Source organism: Muntiacus reevesi, chromosome 2 (genome assembly GCF_963930625.1).
Source record: "Muntiacus reevesi chromosome 2, mMunRee1.1, whole genome shotgun sequence".
Lineage (NCBI taxonomy): Eukaryota > Metazoa > Chordata > Mammalia > Artiodactyla > Cervidae > Muntiacus > Muntiacus reevesi.
In genome coordinates, this window is record NC_089250.1 from 6,889,172 (window position 1) to 6,909,626 (window position 20,455).

At 36.7% G+C, this 20,455-nt stretch overlaps 1 protein-coding gene across 1 annotated transcript in view; it reads right to left on the bottom strand.

Annotated features, from left to right (window-relative positions):
- The window catches only part of ESF1 (ESF1 nucleolar pre-rRNA processing protein homolog), a 51,585-nt gene that overhangs the window by 15,291 nt on the left and 15,839 nt on the right, over positions 1-20,455 (bottom strand). Inside the window, exons 9-10 of the mRNA XM_065920878.1 lie at positions 18,664-18,825; positions 633-754 (exon numbers count right to left, since the gene is read on the bottom strand). Of these exons, the coding sequence (XP_065776950.1) occupies positions 633-754; positions 18,664-18,825 (284 nt within the window). The remainder of the gene's footprint in view (positions 1-632; positions 755-18,663; positions 18,826-20,455) is intronic.

A 20,455-nucleotide genomic window follows, 5' to 3' on the forward strand; every position in this document is an offset into this window, starting at 1 on the left:
AAGATAATGAATGAACTGCTAGGATGCTGCATTTCACAGACAAGACAGAATATTTTTATTGGCAGGAACCCTAAGTGTCTCTGTTATTACTAAGGATTCTAACTCTGGAAATTTCTGAATTTCTGAATCATGGGAGTCAAATCAGATTTTTCACAGACAACATATTAGCACAGACAAAATATCTTAAAAAAAGGGATCTAATGACAATATGTTAAAAGATCTATATGCAAATATTGAAAAATTTTACAAAGAGTGAAAAATGCATCTTGAGAAATATACAGCAAAAATTTCATTCATTCTGAAAATGTCTCTCTCTATATATATCTCCAAGTAAAAATGCCTGTCTGTACCCCTCTTTCTCACAAACACAGAACAGAATCCAACTGTCTTACATCTAGAAATCAACTGAACTATGCATTTTATTGAGGTAGCACATAAATGTAAAATATTAGTGCGCAGCAGTTACAGTGGCTGTGATCTTTTAGAGGTTTTATGCATCATTGTGTAACCTTGCAGAAAACACTTAACCTACCCCAGTGAGTGGTTACGTTATGAGACAATGGGTGCCAAGCACTGGCATCTTCTGATACTTAGTGGCTGTTCAATAATTATTCATTCATAATTATTGATACCTTTTGTTTCTTTTTCAGTCTTTTTTTCTCTTTCTTCTTCTCTAAAAATTGTTCCCAAGGGGTCAGTTTATCCTTTCCTTCCAATTTGTTTCTGACCATCTCTTCTGCACTTTCTTTAAGGCCTAAGGGAAAACACAAGTAGTTTAGTTTAAAATGTTGTATCTTCACTCACTTAAAAATGTAATTAACCAAAAAAGATTATTTTAATATATTTACTAGAGAAACAAAAAATGCAATACTCCAATGTCACAGAGTAACGTAGTATCAACCTACATCAAAGCTATTTACTAAAAACAAACAACTATAAACCTAACCAAACCAAAATAGATAAACAAACCAACTCAGCAGCTAAATATATGGTCAAGCTACTAAAGAAAACTCCTTTACTTAGGCTCAAACTTTATTTCTTGGTATGTAATTTAACCACTTGAGACTTGAAAGGTAACTGGTCTTTAACAGTTATTTCTACTTGCTTCTGTTGCCCAAGTAAAAGCTTATATTCTCTGGAAACTATCGGTGACTAACAAAAATTGATTAGTAAGGCCATCTCTGTGGAAATACCCCTGGAAGAAAGAATTCTTGTAATTTCTTCTCAAGGACTCATTCTGTGAGTGCACATCTTTAAGATCAAAGGGCCATCAAGTTCAGATCCCACTTTGCATGGTTTACATTCTTTCAGTGATGTTATTCGCTCTTACAGGGTTCTTGCTCCTTATATTCTGCGGTTCCTGAGATGTTTCTCGGTGGCTAATGCAATAACTAGAGAGGGGTGAGAAAAAGAAAAAGCCCCAAGGCTGATCTATCAGTTCATGAAGACCTCACTACTGCCACAGTAAAGGAAATGTGAGGACTGTGTTATCACCTTTGATAAAACAAATGTTTATTTTGGAGTATTTTTGGGAGTTCATGTTCAGTTTGGAAAGAGGGGTCTTTAATATTCCAAAATTAATGGAATGATTTGAGAGATGACGTCAATCCAGATCATCTTCCCAGATACATTCTAAATTCTAAGAAAGTAAAAACCATTCTAAGGATATAATTCCCTTCTTCCCTGATGAGTATACTGAGACTGAGGATATTCAGCAGCTTGCCTAAGAACACAGAATAAGGAAGCTATATACAGTTAGACTTTTAACTCCTAATTATCCTCTATACTATTACCAGATACATCTGAAATGCTGGTTTGATCAAGAATAAAGAAATGCATAGTCCACAAATAAAATCTAAAGCTTTGGGTCTCAGGTTCCTTATCTGCAAAGTGAGGCTGGGCTGGATCAGAAGCATACAACTTCTTCCTCCCACATACACTGTTCTTCCTCTTAAAAGACCTCTTGTAAAAGACCAAATGCACAAAAGAACTGAAAGTCATACTTTGGGTCCTAAGCCCCAAAGAAGAGCATGAAACAGCTGGAACAGATGATTTTCAAAGGTCCCCTCTTTGGCTTATAAACCAAGACTTAATCTCTAAATTTCTATAACTTAGAAAAGCATTAAGGTATAAGCATACTCAAGGTTACTTAGAGTAGTTTTCATGATACACTACTGGTATGTCTGATTTGTGACAATACTCTCTGATTTATGGGATGCCAAATCAGAAACTCAACTCTCAATTCAAAAATGTTTCTTGTAAGAAAAACACAGTTCACTTTACTAAGCAGTTTTCAGGAGAAATGTGAACTGTAAAAAACATGTCCAGATCTCTGACTGAATCAACAGATACATAGCACCTCAGGAAATGTAAACACTGGTACTCACTTGGGAGAAAGCAGCAAATCCTGACAAAACAAGTTGATTTCAAGTAGGAAAATAAAATAATTTATATGTTATGCCTGTGGGTCAGCACACAGTCCAGTCTCAAATTCTAAATGCACAGTACTGTTATTAAATATGTTTAAATAATAACTTTAAGGTATTCTATTACAGTTTCCTCAAACATGAAGAAAGATCTTACTACTCCAAAATACTAAATTAAGCAACGTATTTAGAGTCCCCCCACCCCCACCCCACCAAAATGTATTCTCTGGTTAATTTTAATCCTTGAAACATAAACTCTACTCCTATGTTGGCATGATGTTAAGGAAGGTGTTTCTTTTACACGACTGGTTTAATGGGTCTCAATCTCTATGAACTACTCCAATGTGACGACTGGGTCCTGACATTTTTGGGGGGACATGGATATCCTTATAGTTTGGTAAGAACTATGGAATCTCTCTTTGAAACACTGTGCTAGAAAAACTTGTCTACAATGTTCAAAAGTTTATAGATCTTCAACGCTCATTTCTGTGGAAGGACCCAAAGGGCCTCAGGCAAACAGCATTACGGGGCAACAGAGGTCTCGAGGAAGGTGGGAGTCTGTCTCCCAACTTCAAGACTTACTGGCCCTGACATCTGTAGGCGCTACATGAAGGTTTCTTATTTCAGTGTGACTGTCATTTTGGACCAGATAATTCTCTGTTGTGAAGGCCATCCTGTGCACTGCTGGATGTTAAGCAATGTATCTGGTCTCTCTACACTAGCAGCCAGTAGCCCCAGTCACGAAAATAAAAAATCTCTCCAGAACTGCCAGTGTCCTCTTGGGGAGAAAAATCTCAACTCAGTGGTTCTGAGTTGAGAACTACTGTTATTGACAATGATTAGAAGTCACTTCTGAAAAGAAGGGCTGTTATTTCAATGCTTGTGTCACATAAACTATGAATTATTTTATTTGGTACTTGATTATAATAATGTCTTTCCTACTCTAGCAATTTCAACTGAGTATGCCTTTCCTTTCAACCAGAACAAAGGCAGCTAACGTCACCTTCTTCTGTATCCCATAATATTTAGCATAGCGCCAGACACATAGTAAGTACTTACTAAGCACTTAATTGATCTGTCTTGAAGAAAAAATTCTCATTTCAAGCCAAGTGTTTGATCTTTAATGTTTGGAACACAGTCTCTCTAACAGAAAATGAATCAAAACTTTAGGATCTAAATAAATGGCCTTCATCCCGAAATGGTTCATGCAACTTTTTTTTTTTTAAGGAGCTACAGCTCTAGAATAATTCATGAAATATCATTCTTGGGAAATATTTTCCTGGTATTTAGTTTGTTTATAACAATAAAGAAATAGCATCTTTAGTTAAATCCAGTCTGAAATTTTTTGCCTGGCTCTCCCTTAATACCCCAAGATAGTAGAATGACAAACACGTTGCAATGAATTAATACACCACCACGATAACTCAAAAATGCTTTGTTCTTGCTGTCATCATGAGGTCATTTAAGTCTCTTGCCACAGATCACAGCTGTTTATATTCTAAATTCTTAAAAATATGCCCATCCCAGAAGCTTCTTGGCATAAGCACAAGAACATTCTTCAGACAGTTTTAGCCTCATTTGAGAGCAGCCACTATGTGACTGAAAAACAACTTCATTATAAATGTCTACTTTTGTGCAAGTTTGTTTTTTAAAAATTTTAAGCATATAGTCAAGGGCTGTTGACTTAGTTAAAAATAACATTAACAATCCTACAAATAAGGGGTGAGAAGCTCTTTAAAACCAACCATGAACACAGATGACTCCAGTTTAACAATAATTATTTAAGTGCAATTTATTCAGAATTATTTTGGCAGTTTGCATACACACACAAACACTTTCAAATATTCTTTCAAAAGCCACTAAAATAAGAATATACATTTCTTCTGACCTAGCTCATTTCAAATTTTGAAAAGTCTTCAAAGGGCAGGACATGAATAATAATTTATAATAACTCAACTAGGTACTATAGTTGGTTTTGTTTATAGAAATAAAATAAATATTTTAAGATTTCTGATATAGGCTGAAACTGGCACTTTTAAAAAACGTATGTGAGAACTCAGGATCCACTGAAAATATTTATGAACACTTATGGTTCAATCTTTATGTATGTTGTATGTTTAAATGAGGCCATGGTAACACTCAATTCCAAAAGTAGCTTCTAAAATGTAGCTAACTACCACCATCAACTGAGCTCCCAACAAGGAAATCACTCTGGGTGTAAGGGCTTTTAGAGGAAAATAACCAACCATGCCCTGAGGAACACGGACATCAAAAATATCCCTTCAAACTGGTCAGTTTTCTCCAATGGTAGGGGGACAGAGATATTTACTTATCCTTCAAGTGTATCAGATATGCAAAACTACAAATCTTTGTAATGAGAAAGATAAAGATTTGAAGTGTTTTCAACTTGGTTCAAGATTTGTTTATCACAGGAATTTGTTTAGAACATTGTTCACAATTTGGTTCATAATCTGAACTTCTGTAACTCTTTTTCTCCTCAATTCTCATAGTATATTCTTTTATTCTGCTCTATTTAATACAGCTGCAACTTTACATTTATTTGTGTGATTTTTCAAAAAACTATTATTAATGGCTATCTCCCTTACTAGGTTGCAAGCTCCATGATGGTAGAGGCTACAGCTTGCTTTTATTTTTACCCCAACAAAGGTAACCCTATGCTAGTGGAGGGCCTACTACATAGCACATGCTCCGTTGAATGAATGCAAATGCAACTGAAAGGATACATAAGTCAGATTTGTTCCCAACCTTACAGACAGGGAGCAATAATTCATGAAATTAAAAAGTAAAATAACAACTAGCCCTGGGAACAATAGTAAATAACAGAATTTACCAATCAGCCACACAGAGCCAACAAAAGCTCTTTGTATGCACGTAACACTCTCAGAATACTGTTACATCTACTACATGGAAACAACACAGACAGTTATAATAAAGATAAGAGAGTAGTATAGGTAAGCTATTTCGACTGGGAAGGCTTCTCATATAACACTTAATTCTGTTTCTCCTAAAAAAGTCAATGAGGTAGTCAAAGAAGACATTCCAAAATACGCACTAAATGAATAAATGTTAAGGCTTTTTATTGTTGTTCACTGTCTAAAAGCCATTTCAGTGGGGAGCAACTGGTTTATATTTGCCTTGAATTTGAGCTTATCATCCTCTACCCTCTTCTGAAACCCCTTTTACTCTCCCATAGAAGGATGTCTTCCATTTGCAAGTATATTCATTTCACTGTGAACTGAGCTGTCCCTGCTTCTTAGAATCAAATGTTCTTACAAAGCTGACTTCAAATATAAGACATTTGGGCTTCATTAGGAAGCTATTGTTTCCTGTATTTGTCTGTACTTTATTTGTATGTTGTCTTTGCCTTTCAAGTAGCTTGTGATCACAATGTACATAATAGCAAGCTGTCCTTAATACTCACAGAGTAAAACTCTGGCCAAGTCTGATGAAGCCATTCTGTTCTTTAATTTGTGGCAAAGAAGACTGCAGAACTATTTTTCTATTGTCACTTTTTATACATAATGTTTACAGATAAGGTAGGAAATAAATGAAAACTTAAATGAACGGCTAAGACATAAGGAAGCTAAGGGAATTTTTTGGAATCAAGTCAAAATAAGAAAGCTCAAAGAGAAATGTTTAACTAGCTTAGAAGTAGGGATTTTCCTTGGGAACATACACTAATCTGCTCTGGTTCAGCATGGATCTTGGGTTTTAATGGGCTGCTAGCCAAGGAGGCAGGGGACTGAGTTTGGAGCTCGATCTGATTGCAGGCCTCAGCAGAGACCACCACCATGAGGTCAGGGTCCTTTAGGAGATGATGCTCCTCCTCCAATGGTTTAGAAGGAATACATGCCTTTCTTGGCTTTGGCCACGGGCAGAACAAAAGAAGTAAAAACATATTTTCTCCCTCAGAGAATTTATAACCACAGGCCCACACATCCATGGGTTTGTGGCTAGGATTCACACCATTTGTGCGGCTCCAAAACCCTAATCCAAAAATTTGGTTTCAATTGGTCCAGGATTGGGAGTGCCTTCAGGTACCTGGCAAATACTCTCTAAAAGAAGCATGTTTTTTTGACTCAGGCCTTTGAGAATTCCCATAGGTAAAGAAAGATCCAAGAACAATGAGATCATAATCAAAATTCAATATGAACCAGAGTAAATTGAAACAAAATAAGTCAGACCTACAAAGACTAAAGGTTTTGGAATTATACAGAATATAAAGTCAGCACATTTTAGAGAAACAAAAGAAATTAAAAGATAAGATTATTAAAGGTATAAGACAGATTAGAGGAAGGAAAAAACTTCCAGAAATGAAAAGCAACTGAAATGATAAAGTCAACCAAGATAGACAGCAGACAGAGGTAAAGAAAAAATTAATGAACTGAAAGAAAGAAAAGAAATTACCTAGCACGCTGCACAAGACACTCAAAGATATGGAAACTATGAGTTAGATTGAGAATGAGAACGTACCACACATATTAAATGGGATTCTCAGAAGGAGAAAATAAAGATGACGGATAGGTAATATTTTAAGAGAAAAGGGCTGAGACGTTTTTGGAATGTTTAAATGAATGGGGAGTTACTGATCTTCAGAATTCTGGGTATCCTATTAATTCTAAGCAAGATTAAAGCTACCAAGCAAAAAATGACTTAGATATATACCATAGTGAAACTCTAGAATACTAACTAAAGCATTTTAAAAGCCAGGGACAAAGACAGCACTGTGTAATAAGGTCAACTCTTTCCATGACAGGGTTCAGAAGTGGGGCCCTGGGCCCTGGGATTAAAACAGCATATTCTTCAGTTACACTGGCCTTGCTTGTAAACTCACATCAAGAGGAGTCAAGGGGAAGCCCTCAATGTAAAGTAACTATGCCCCTCCCTAGAAAAGGCTTAAGAGGTGACTAGGTTGGCATATAGTCAAAGCTATGGCTTTTCCAGTAACCATGTATGGATGATTACTGAGAGTTGGACAATAAAAAAGGCTAAGTGCCAAAGAATTGATGCCTTCAAACTGTGCTGTTGGAGGACTCTTGAGAGTCCCTTGGACTGCAAGGACACCAAACCAGTCAATCTTAATCAACCCTGAATATTCATTGGAAGGCCTGATGCTGAGCTGAAGCTCCAATACTTTGGCCACCTGATGCAAAGAGCTGACTCATTGGGAAAAGTTCCAATGCTGGGAAAGATTGAAGGCAGGAGAAGGGGACAACAGAGGATGAGATGGTTGGATGGCATCACTGACTTGATGGACATGAGTTTGAGCAAACTCCAGGAGATGGTGAAGGACAGGAAGCCTGGCGTGCTGCAGTCCATGGGGTCGCAGAGCGTCAGACACTACTGAGCGATAGAACAGCAAGGCTGGTGCATCCATGGCAACAGCTGACACTCTTCCCTCCCTAACCCTCGACACTTGCAGTCTCGCCACGGTCTAATCTAGAGGTCACCCACACACCCACTCCTCTGTCACATCTCCTTCTCCCTTCAATTCTCCATCACTAAGTTCTCCGGAATCCACGTACATCATCAGCAAAAACCCACCACTGTATCTCTGAACCTTTTCTTCATCTTCCTGCCCTAACTGAAACCTGGCTCTCCTCTGAAGGGTCTGCACAAGGCAGCACTTTCAGGCACTTTCAAGTTGCTCACGGTGGTGGGGGCATTCGGTTTCTTCAGAGAACAGTCACCAGCTGGCCGAGGGCAAGGGTGGATATATGAATCAGTAAAGCTCCCTATCCGGTTTTAGAAAGTGTTAGTGGCCCAGGGTTAGGCAGAGTAACTTACTGACCAATAAATCAGGGACTCAATCAATAGATCCTTACAGGTTTGAAACTCTGGTATCTGACAGAGGTGGTACATCTGAGTTCTGGGGGTAAGGAGAGATTTATTCTATAAGAAGAATTAAAAAGCTCTGCCATGCAAAAGAAGTTGAAATTGAATTCCTACCTTATATCATTAAAAAAAAAATCAACTCTTGATGAATCAAGCACTTAAAAGTAAAAAATCAGTCCCAAATGATACAAATCCACCCTCCACACCAATGTTAATAAAGTTAAGAGCTTTACCACAGAATTCAGCCATTTAAAGAATATAATTTGATAGTTGTTAGTGCATTCACAGATATGTGCAACCATCACCACAGTCAATTTTAGAACATTTAATTCTTCTCAGAAAGGAACCTTTCACTCTCAGGTTCCATCAGGTTGAAGTGTTCAAGATCCTCTCTTCAGTTGAAGCGTTCAAGACACTTCAACACTGCCCACCCCTCAACCACTAATCTATTTCTTTTCTCTATGGTTTGTGCTGGATATTTAATATAAAATATGTGCCATTTTGTGACTGGCTTCTTTCACTTAGCACAATACTTTCAAGGTTCAGTCACTTTATAGCATGCATCAGTACTTCGTTCTTCATATGCACCCATACTTTTTAGAAATACTTAATAAATGAGATGAAAACATATACAACAGAGAGCAAAGGAGTGGATGCTGAAATCTGGATGATGGTTACTCTCAGGTAATGAGAAGCAGGAGAGATCAAAGTGATGGATTTAAGTTGTTGCACAATTCTAGTTTTTGTAGTGTTTTCACTTATTATTTACTAAAAATAAATAAAAGAGAGTTATGCTGGATCAATGGTAAGAGTATCCTAATCCAAAGACTGTAATTAATGAACTCACATGAACTAGAGGTTCATAAGAATAAAAGGACACATTTAGTATATTTGCCTATACCACTTTTGTTCTTCAAAGAACATTATAGAGGGAATAAAAAGGAAAATCACCAACTAGAAAAAGTTATGTGCAAAATATACAGCTGATAAAAGATGAGCCCAAAATATAGAAGAATGCCTAATACAGGAAGAACTCCTAAGAATCACTAAAGCACAAAGAACATCAGATTAAAAATGACATCAAAAGACATGAATAGATATTTCACAGGTAAGAAAGCAGGAAAAAAATGCTTTTTCATTAGTAATTAGCCAAATGTCTGACCAATCCTTTAAAAACATGTTAGGCCATAACATCTCCATTTCCCATTACCTTTCCAGTACAAGCTAAAGACCATCAGAGGCCTTTTGTGATCTGGCCACCTCTCTGCCTTCACCTTCTACTAACATCCACTCCCTGGCTCATTCTGCCTCATTATTCCTGAACAAATCAGAAATGTTTTCCCCTCAGGGTTTTTGCGTTTACTGCTTTCCCTGCCTGAAATGTCCTTTCCCAGGATAACACAGAAGGTACCACATACTTCCCATGAGCTCTTTGTACAAATGTCATTTTCTCAATGAAGCCTTCCCTGACCGTCCTGTTTACACTGCGCCCACTCCCACCCCTGAACTTCCTATGTCCTACCCAGGTCTTATCCTTTTGCTTCCATAGCCCTTAACCATCATCTGATTATTTTACCCATTTACTAGTTTACTAATTCCCTTCCTCCGCTCTCTCCCTCAACGCACACACGAGAATGGAAGACTCCACAAAGGCCTAGATCTTCGTCTGTTTTTTTAGTGCTATTAGAGAAGAGTGTGGCACACACAGCAGGAGTCCAACTAATTTTTAGCCTAACATATAAACTAAAACCGTAATGAAACACCATCACTTACATACTCAGTTGGCAAAAAGTCACTCAACAATTATCAACTAACAGTGAGGATAAAGAGCTGTGTGAACTCACACTACCAGTTAGAGTAAAATGCCACAAGCACCCAGGAAAACAATCCAGCATGACCTTGTTAAGGTAACTGTGAGTATGCTATACAACCAAGAAATCTGACACATATCCAAGAAGTTCTATATATACCTTGGTGACAAGTCCAAGAATATTCACAAAGACACTGCTTATAAGAGCAAAATACCACAACACCCAGCAACGAAGCTGGGGCCTCTGGCTGGCCTCAAGGAGAAAGGGATCGATACTTGGGCAAATCAGTAACTCACAGGTGGTATGTTGGATGGGAATCTCTGACGCAGAGTATCATTTAAGGTTTACTCTTTCAAGGCTCCTAGTATTTGCAGTTACCGCAGATCTTATTTCACTGGCAATATCCTCTACTGCAACATTGAAAAAATTACAGAGTAAGAGTTAACAGAGAATGAAAGTAACATTAAAATTTAGAAAATTTAGGACTTCGATTTATATCCATGGCTGCTTTTATAAGCAAGCACTGTTGCAATTCTTAGGGACTCACTATTGACAGAAATCTACTAATTTATGACAGGTTAAGCATTCTTTGGGTTCAAAAAGATATCAGAATTTTGAAACACGAATTAACGACATGTATGCCTAGAAACCTGCAGTGTTCAACAGCAAATATGCAAAAGTTTTCCCTTGCCCCCTTTTTGAAACCTTCAGAACAGGTTACTAAACAGAAGAAGGCTTCTCAGAAGACAGGCTTCTTAGACATCGTCACACATGTGATCCTGGCCGTGGACCAAAATGTTCCCTCATGCTGAGAAGTCTGTGCTTCTGGCTCAAAATTATGCATACAAATAAATTACTTTAAAAACACTTAAATCTCTCTATGCCTCCACATAAAGAAGGAGTAACAGTGACCTACAGCGAAATATACTTAATGACAATCTAAGCTGATGATGCTTAGATCTTGGTGAATTGTGGTGGTGAAGACTGTTGAGAGTCCCTTGGACTGCAAGGAGATAAAATCAGTCAATCCTAAAGGAAATCAACCCTAATTATTCATTGGAAGGACTGATGCTGACATTTTAATTATTCTGGCCACCTGACATGAAGAGCTGATTCATTGGAAAAAGACTCTGATGCTGGGAAAGATTGAGGGCAGGAAGAAAAAGGAGTGACAGAGGATGAGATGATTGGACAACATCCAGTCCATCAATGGATGAATTGGATAAGCAAAGCGTACACACATACATACATGCCATGGGATATTATTCAGCCTTAAGGAAGGAAGGAAGGAAATTCAGACTTATACCACAGCACGGATGAACCTTGAGGACATTCTGCTAACTGAAATAAGCCAGTGACAGAAAGATAAATACTTTATGATTCCATTTATATGAGATATTTACAGGAGCCAAAATCAGAGAGACAGAAAGTAGAATGGTGGTTTCCAGGGGTTGGAGGAGGGCCAATGAAGAGTTGTTTAATGGATATAGAGATGTAGTTCCATAAATGCTTCTGGAAATGGATGGTCATGATGGCTGCACAATAGTATGAATGTTCTTAATACCACTGAACTATACACTTAAACACACCTAAGATGGTAAAGTTTATGCTATGTGTATTTTATCACAAAAAAATTGGGGGAAAAACCAAATGCATTAAAGTAGCAATTATAGGGGGGACAAAAGAAAAGAAGAGCAATAATGAAACTGCTGAAAGCAAGCAGTCTGAATGAATTCTGTCAAAATAACATATGGAACATGTGTGAGAAAAATGACAGTTTGCTAGCCAGGCAGTTAGGATAGAGAATGATGACGTGGGACAAGCTCAAACAGAAAAAGCAAAAGCTCTGCTTTAAAGACCAAAGAATTCACAACTTCAAACAAATCGGCATAGCTGTGGGCTGTGGGAAAACAATACATGAAACACACTCTCTGCTCTTGAACTCACTTCAGGCAGATTGTAAATCTAAGGCAAAGTCCAAAAAAGTACTACTGTCTGGAAGTTGTGGCTGCAGATGCAAACAGCCCAACTGACGTGATACACATGCAGAGAGGGAAGGACCACATGAAGAGCAATGGCCGAGGTGCTGGCAACCAGAGGCCCTTATTGATTTACATACTTAACTGGGATCCTAAAATAGCAGACCAGTTAACCTGAAACTTCTAAACATATGAGAATCTTGAGCACTTTCTGAAAATAGTGTTATTATAAAAATATCTTCAGTTTTGCTTTAGGTTTTTTTTTTAAAGCTTCCTGAAAAACTTAAAAAAAAAAATTAAATCTTAACAGAGAAAATTATCTTTAAAATAATCCAGGAAATTCTAAGAAATTTACTGGCAACTCTACGGAGAAAATGTGCTAGCACTGTTTTTTTAGATAACTCTAGCTGCTTCTCATTTTTATGACACATTCCACAAATGATTCAAATGTTTATTGGGTTTTTTTTCCTTTTTGCACAGTAAAAAGTTTCAGCTTATTAACTTACAAGGCCCTTACAGGCAATCTGTTAACTGGATGATTTACAGGAGTGTACACCTCAGTTTTAAAATCCGAGCCATCTACTAGCTGTGGCCAAGTAACAACAGTGCACTGCAAACTGGTTTCCTCCCCATGACCAAAATATGAAGCAAAATGCAAACTCTTTTCAGTTTATTTGAAGTTCAGTTTTCCATTTAATGCTCTCCTCTACAATGAACTCAAAATCTTAAACATCTGGTCATTTTAAAAGTTCTGACCAAAAAAACATTTTTTTTGTGACTATATCTCAAATAATGGATATACTGGCAATAGATGGAAATAGACACATAGCCAAAAGTAAATAGTGAACAGGTTTTGAGAAGTCTGAAAATAAAACTGTTTGAAGCCGGACTGCCTAGTAAAATGAATGCCCAACTAATCCAAAAACATTTTATTTCTAAATAAAGAATGAATAACACCATAGCTACAGTCTGTTTACGCTTCCCATTGAGTCACTGAATAAAGAAAGGGAGACAGGATAAAGATGGGGAAAAGGAAGTACTAAGGATAAAGAACAGATATCAGAAACAAAGATTTATGATGTACACCTTAAACTCACAAAGTAACATATGTCTATTATATCTCAATAATGTTGGGAAAAAACCCGTCAGATCTTACTGCTCCTTAGCTGAAAGACTCCAGTTGCTTTTCATCCCACTCGGTGAAGACATCCAAGGCGAAAACTGGCTTGCAAGACCTTCTGACTTGGCCCTGTTACCTCTCTGAGCGCACCCACTGCTCTTTCCTGCACTCCCTCACTGAGGTCACACTGCTCTCCACGTGCTCCTCAAACACAACATACAAGCTACAGCTGCAAAGCCAGGCACTTGTCGCCCCTCCGCTTGCACACTCTCCTCTCACGGTTCACCCCGACCTCTACTTCCTTTTGCTGCTGTTTAGTTGCTCAGTCATTTTTGACTCTTCGTGACCCCATGGTATGTAGCCCACCAGGCTCCTCTGTCTATGGAATTTCCCAGGCAAGAAATACTGGAGTGGGTTGCCATTTTCTTTTCCAAAGGATCTTCCCAACTGAAGGATCAAACCTGTGTCTCCTCCATCGGCCAGCAGATTCTTTACCGCAGAGCCCCTGGGAAGCCTTCTATTTTCTAAATATTTTCCTACTAAAGACTTATCTGTCTCCCCTTAAAACCAGAATCTAGGCTTTAAGAAGTCAAGGATTTGTGTGTTTTGCTCACATGATATCTAGAATGGTTCTTGGCATATGCTTAATAAGTATTTGAAGGAAAACTTAGGCACGGAAAGATGCTGAATAGAAAAAAGACTAGATGTCCTTTCACCAGTGTGCATTAATCACCAGGTAACTAAGAAACAGAGGACATTCAATCTAATCTCCTTTAGGGACTCCCAGGGGGCTCAGTGGTAGACTCCACCTGTCAATGCAGGAGACGCAGAAACAGAGGTTTGATCCCTTGTTTGGGAAGACTGTCTGAAGGAGGAAATGTCAACCCACTTCAGTATTTCTTGCCTGGAAAATTCTACAGACGGAGAAGCCTGGTGGGCTACAGTCCACGGGGCTGCAAAGAGTCGGACATGACTGCGTGAGTGAGCACACACACACGCCTGGTCTTGCAAACATCTATGTCCCTGTCAACCTAGGCCAAGTAAGAGTGAACGCTTAGCAACAGGTGAGCACTAATATACTGACTTTCCAAGTGGCTCGGTGGCAAAGAAGCTGCCTGCCAATGCAACATACACAACTTCGATCCCTGGGTGGGGAAGATCCCTTGGAGAAGCAAACGGCACCTGGAACTCGCCAGTATTCTTGCCTAGGAAATCCCATGGACAGAGGTGCCTGGCAGGCTACAGGCACCTAGGGTTGCAAAAAAGCTGGACATGACTCAGTGATTAAACACCAGTAACAATCTCCTTTAAGATGATAGACAAAGAAACAGGTCATTATGAACACGTCTGTTCATATTCTGGATGAAATGCCAAAGGTCAAAATATACAGCTTGCATTATCTACAACAAAAAATTATCACACAGATTAACTGAACTATTAATACAGGAGAGGTTATTATATATCTATATGAGATAAAACTCATTATGCTCCACTTATATGTATATCACATATGCCCCAATGAGGCAAGTTCATTAATGAAGCCTCAATATGCTAATTACATGTGTCACCGTCTCTACTCAACAAAATGAGTCAGATAGGATACTTTCTTTTTAATAGCCACACACTGAGATGGGAAACAATACCCCACATCAAAACAATGAATTACAGATTTCCTTAAAAATCTTATAATTTAACATTTTAAATTATTTATAACATTAATAACATTGTATTCTCACGTTTCCATGAGGAACTAAAATATCAACAGAAAGAATAGTTTGTTCTAGTTATTACACCCATGTACCTGTTTATCTGCCTTTCTTAATCTTACTCTTAAGGAATTAAAACTCCTAATGTTACTATACTGCGTGCGTGCTAAGTCAATTCAGTTGTGTCCAACTCTTTTGTAACCCTATGCACCAGAGCCCACCATGCTCCTCTGTCCATGGGATTCTCCAGGCAAGAATACTGGAGTGGGTTGCCATGCCCTATTCCAGAGGATCTTCCTGACCCAGGGATTGAACCTGCGTGTCTTACGTCTCCTGCATTGACACGTAGGTTCTTTACCACTAGCGCCACCTGGGAAGCCCATTATATTGTGCAATCCAATGTAAAAAGACAGGAAGTTTAAACAGTCTAAATTTTTTTTTTTTTAAATCAAGCTAAGCCATACTCTAACAAGTGTTAGTGATTATTAAGAGTACTTATTATTTTTCTAAAGAGTTTAATATTTGGGAAATTCAAGTCACAGAAAAACTGATGCATGATAAAGTACAATCTTATACTGACCCTCTGTGGTTTAATGAAGTATAACATCAAAAAAGTTCCGTGGTTCAGGGTAATTATTACTGGGAACATACATTCCTTAAGACACAAATTCAACAAATACACCTATGACATGAATAGTACTGTGTGTACTATGAAAGTACATTTATAATACCTCATTAAGCCAGAAAGGTATTATTAGTCCCACTTTCCAAATAAGTAAACTGAGATCCTGAAAGCGAAGATCATTTGTCTCATCTAACATGTCAGTGTGTAACAGATCCCTTACATTCACACACACACAGAAAATGCACACACTTACTTGTGTGCACAACCACACCAAGGACCTACAGGTTAATAATACCCCATATGGGACCTTCAAAAACTACTGTGGTTAAAGACTTTAAAAAAATGCATTATACAGCAGAATATCAATTTTCCTTCATTCAACTAAGAGCAAAAATTATATTGTGAATGTTGATGATAATTCCATGAAACTGGCACTTTCATCATTGTTGAAGGCTCTAAAAACTGGTACAACCCCTTTGGAAAGCATTTGGCAATAATCTCAAGACACAAAAAGTGTCTGTGTCCTTTCCTAGTAATTCCATTTCTGGGAAGCTATCCTATGAAAATAATTCAAAATATGGAAAAAGCTATAGATTATTTATAACATTCTAGATGCTTGGCATCTGAGATTTAAATTTTGAGGCTTGGAAACTGGTAGTTCCAACAGCCTGTGAGAGAACCACAGGTTGATCCACAGCATATGTCAAGGTGCTATGTGAGTGAGGAAGCCGTGTTACTGACTGCTGAGTGAGTCTGCCTGCCAGAATTAGCTTCTCCTTGTGGTCTCTATAGGTTCTCACATGCTCTGACATTTCTAAAACAGGGGGCTGGGGAGGGAGGAGGAGCATCTTTGTTAAAAAACTGTTTTTATAAGTAAAAGACCCTAAAGAGGTAAGCCAATTACCTGGCTGGTGATGAAAGTGAACAGATCTAAGAAAGTACTGATATTTTTGGCTTTGGGATTTGTAACAGCTTTAGATCACATTTCTTTTCAATGCCATGGGCCTACTAAAGTGAAAGATTAGAAATATGATTAAAATATGATTTAATATTCACCAATAGAGAAATGATAAATTAAACCACAATCTACCTAATCACTCAGTGGCTGAATAAGGGAAATGGAATTACAGATGATAATCTTTCATTTTGTATTTCAAAATATTTTACATGACATTAATATCACATCCACAAATAGCAAAGTCAAGATAAAAATGTACTGCTAAATATCAGAGGGAACAGTGGCTAATTTATTACATGAGGTCAGCATTACCCTGATACCAAAAGCTAAGGACATTGCAAGAAATCGAAACTATAGGCAAGTATTCCTCATTAACACAGGTGCAAAAATCTTTAACAAAACATTATTAAACCGAGTCTAAGAATAAAAAGAAGGATAATGCACCATGACTAAGTGAGATTTATCCTAGGAAAACTGTACTGTTTAAATCTTCCTATGCATCACTTTCTGGTATTTTTCATTATATAAACTATATTAATAAACACAAAAGTTAGATCTGGTTCACTCAATATCTCTGTAAAATATTTAATAGAAAAATTTTCAATCAAATTTATTTTAAATCTTTCTTATATTGTCACCTGAATATCTCAATTTAAAACATCTTCATTCAACAAGCTCATCCTAAGATTAGAATTAAGCTACAATTCCAACATATTTGATTTAAAAGATAGACTCCAACATTTCTTTGAATCATTAACCCAAGGACCTCAATTAAAAAATTTCTTCACACATCTCTGAGTGGTAGGTTCATACTGCCTTATTGTGAAACTTACTGACAAAGGATACTCAACCCCTTAAGGCAGCCTCTGTGCTCTTTTACTGAACAATTCTAACAATACAGAGAATTCCTCTTTATACTACACTGAGACCTTTCATTCAACTTTTACCCACTGGTCAAACACTGACTTCTGAGGTAGGAACTGAGATTAAACCTTCATTTACATACTTATCATGCAAGTACTTGAAAATATTAAGTCACTTTAGATTTTTCCTCTCCAGGCTAAATTAATTGTGTTCCCTTAGCCACTGTTCGTATGCTAACACTACTAAACTTCACTTTTTCTTTCCACCACTTCTCGCAAAAGCCAAACATTTAAAACACATGGGTTAAAACACAGCACCAAATTCTTACAGAACATGTAGGAGACATATGGCCATCCTGATAAATTTACTATACTATAAATTTACTAGCATATCAAAATATGCTAGTCTCCCCGCTCCATAAAAACAATCTATGAAAACAGACATTTTACTCTCAGTGTAAAAACAAATGAGCTGTAAGAAACAAATAAATGAACACAGAACACTTAACTTTTAAGCAATGGTGTTATTAACAGTATTCTTTCATCGAGACAAACTGAGGCTAAAATAATTGAATCATTGCTAAAAATCATATTTATCTTTAAGATATATATAAAAAGCAGTAATTTACAAAAACAGTATTATTCACAAAGATACATGGTGATTTGCCCAGGACTGTTAAGAAAAAGTACCTATGTTAGAAAACAACCCTCATTTATCCTCTTACCTTGGTTTAGCTTTGACAAGGTTTTAATTATTATCGTAGTAGTATTTTACTACTCTAAAAAGTTCCTGAATCCTTCAAAGCAGTTATAAAAATCATAATGCTATACTTCTTGGACTATCCAACAATATTTAAAAACTGAGTTAATTGAGATGGAAAACTACGTACTACATATTTTGTGTTAGTGAATCCTCACTAAGTAAAGTCTACTAGTGGTTAGTAGAGAAAAATCCACTTACGAATTACATATTTTGAAAAGAAGTTTAATGACTTTAGAATACATGGTGCCTGGAATCAAGTTTCTATATTCTGAGAACACTGGAATCAAGCCTAGAAAAGGCCTACTTTCATAAATGGGTAATTTATAGTGAGTAAATTAAAGAAACCAAGAATAAGCCGGCAAGAGTCTAAAACAGTAGTCCCAAAGTGAATTAAATGATGTATGCAAATATCATATTAACTTCCTCATGAAAACATTCCTGAAAATGTGATTTTTTTTAAGTTAATGTTTCCAAAGAGTTGATCTTCTTTTCTTTTCTATCTGATGTCCCCAAATGAAGGAAAACAGTGAACATTTGGTTAGTATCTAATTCTTACCTGGAACCCACTTAATTTCCATTTCCATATCATTTTCTTTGCCTTTCTTTTCTTTGTCTTGAATAACTTGTAAGAGTTGCCTATATTTAGCAATTTGTTCTTCATCATCCTTCTGACCTTTTTTTGTTTTCCCATCTTCTTCTACACGGACTCCATCATCACCTAACAAAAAAATCAATTTCACTTAATATACAGAAACAATTTCACTTCTAACTTCACTGTTCAATCTCAGTCACTGCAGCACTCTTCTCAAAGCTGTCAGATACACTATAACAACAGAATATCAAAATCAGACTTAAACTTAACACAAAATGAATTAAATGACTTAAATCTTATTTACAATAAAAATCAGCTGCAATGTCAGTTAGTACGGTGATAAAAGTATACTTGGGAATCTCTGTTTTTATTAAAATTCGTACTCAATATAATCCTGTAGTCATGTAACACCCGTGAATTTCTCCACCCTATAAGCAAGATAGCAGGAATGGCATTTCTTCCCCCTTTATGTCTCCTACCATCTAACACATGTATGGTCAATAAAAGGAGCCGGAGTAGTGTTGGGATGCATCTGATACATGGATTTAGCTGTTCATACTGATGACACAGATAAAGGAAGTTTCCTGTTTTCTAAAACAAAGAATAACGAGTCCTTTCCACGTGTTAATGAGCAAGCATGCCTACTCTCAGGGTCTCATTAGCACATAAAGAATAAAAATGAACAAATTAGAAGTTTGTGCAATTAATTTTCCCATGTGGAAAAGCTTCACATTTCCATTTCCTAATTTTATAAAAATAATCATAATACAAAGGAACAGTGTAAAATTCATGGGCAACAAATACCAAAGAAAACTATTACGTAAAAAGTTTGTTTGCTCTGTATTTCCACTGTAATTCTCCATGTCAAAAACATAAATTAAGAACTTAGGTTTTAATGCAAAACATACAGACTAACTGAATTGAGTAAATGTCCTCAGTAAAGGGAAATTTACAGAAGACCCTCTCTTCTATGAGCTATAGCTAACTGGTCACCAAATACATCCAATATTATTAAGCACTTAGTTGTGAAACATCAATGTTAACAGATTGTCCTTACATCTTCAAAAGGTGATGTGAAAAAAATTGGTTAAATAAATGTTTTTATAGGTTTTTTTCCCTCTGAATGAATAAAAAATAGTCCACAACACTCTTTCCATCCTATCACACTTTTACATTTTCACTTGAACAGCTGAAATTCATTTTTTTCCTGTTTGTGCTTTATGCCACAATAATAATGTTGGATGGAATTCTGTCATGTATCCCGTAATTCAATGGGTAAAACATCAGGAATGCATTAACAAAATGGCAATGTATTTCTTTCTATTAAAAGCTTACTTCTGAAAACATAATTAGAAGCAAGCTGCTTCCAGGTTGAAATTTTAGTGGTAAGTCTCTGATGGCCTACTTTAAATTGATTTTTTCCAGTACTAAAATTTTACTTTCTGAAGCTCTAAAATGTGGGTTAACTCATGTAACTCTGTTTTCTCCCAATTTAAGGACAATACTTTGTGAAAGACTTAATTCTATATAAGGAATGAAAAAAAATTCTAACAGTAAGAAGCCCTGGTATAATCTCTTATAAACTACAAGAGGAACATCCAGTAACTTTAAAGCATTCAAATATACTAATGCATCTATCAGAGGTACTAAATTATAGATTAAGGTAAGCTTGCAATCAATTAAACATACTGAAGAAAAATGCAAGTTTTTAAAAACTTAATTAGTACATTTCAAACAAAAAGCCCAATTAATCCTT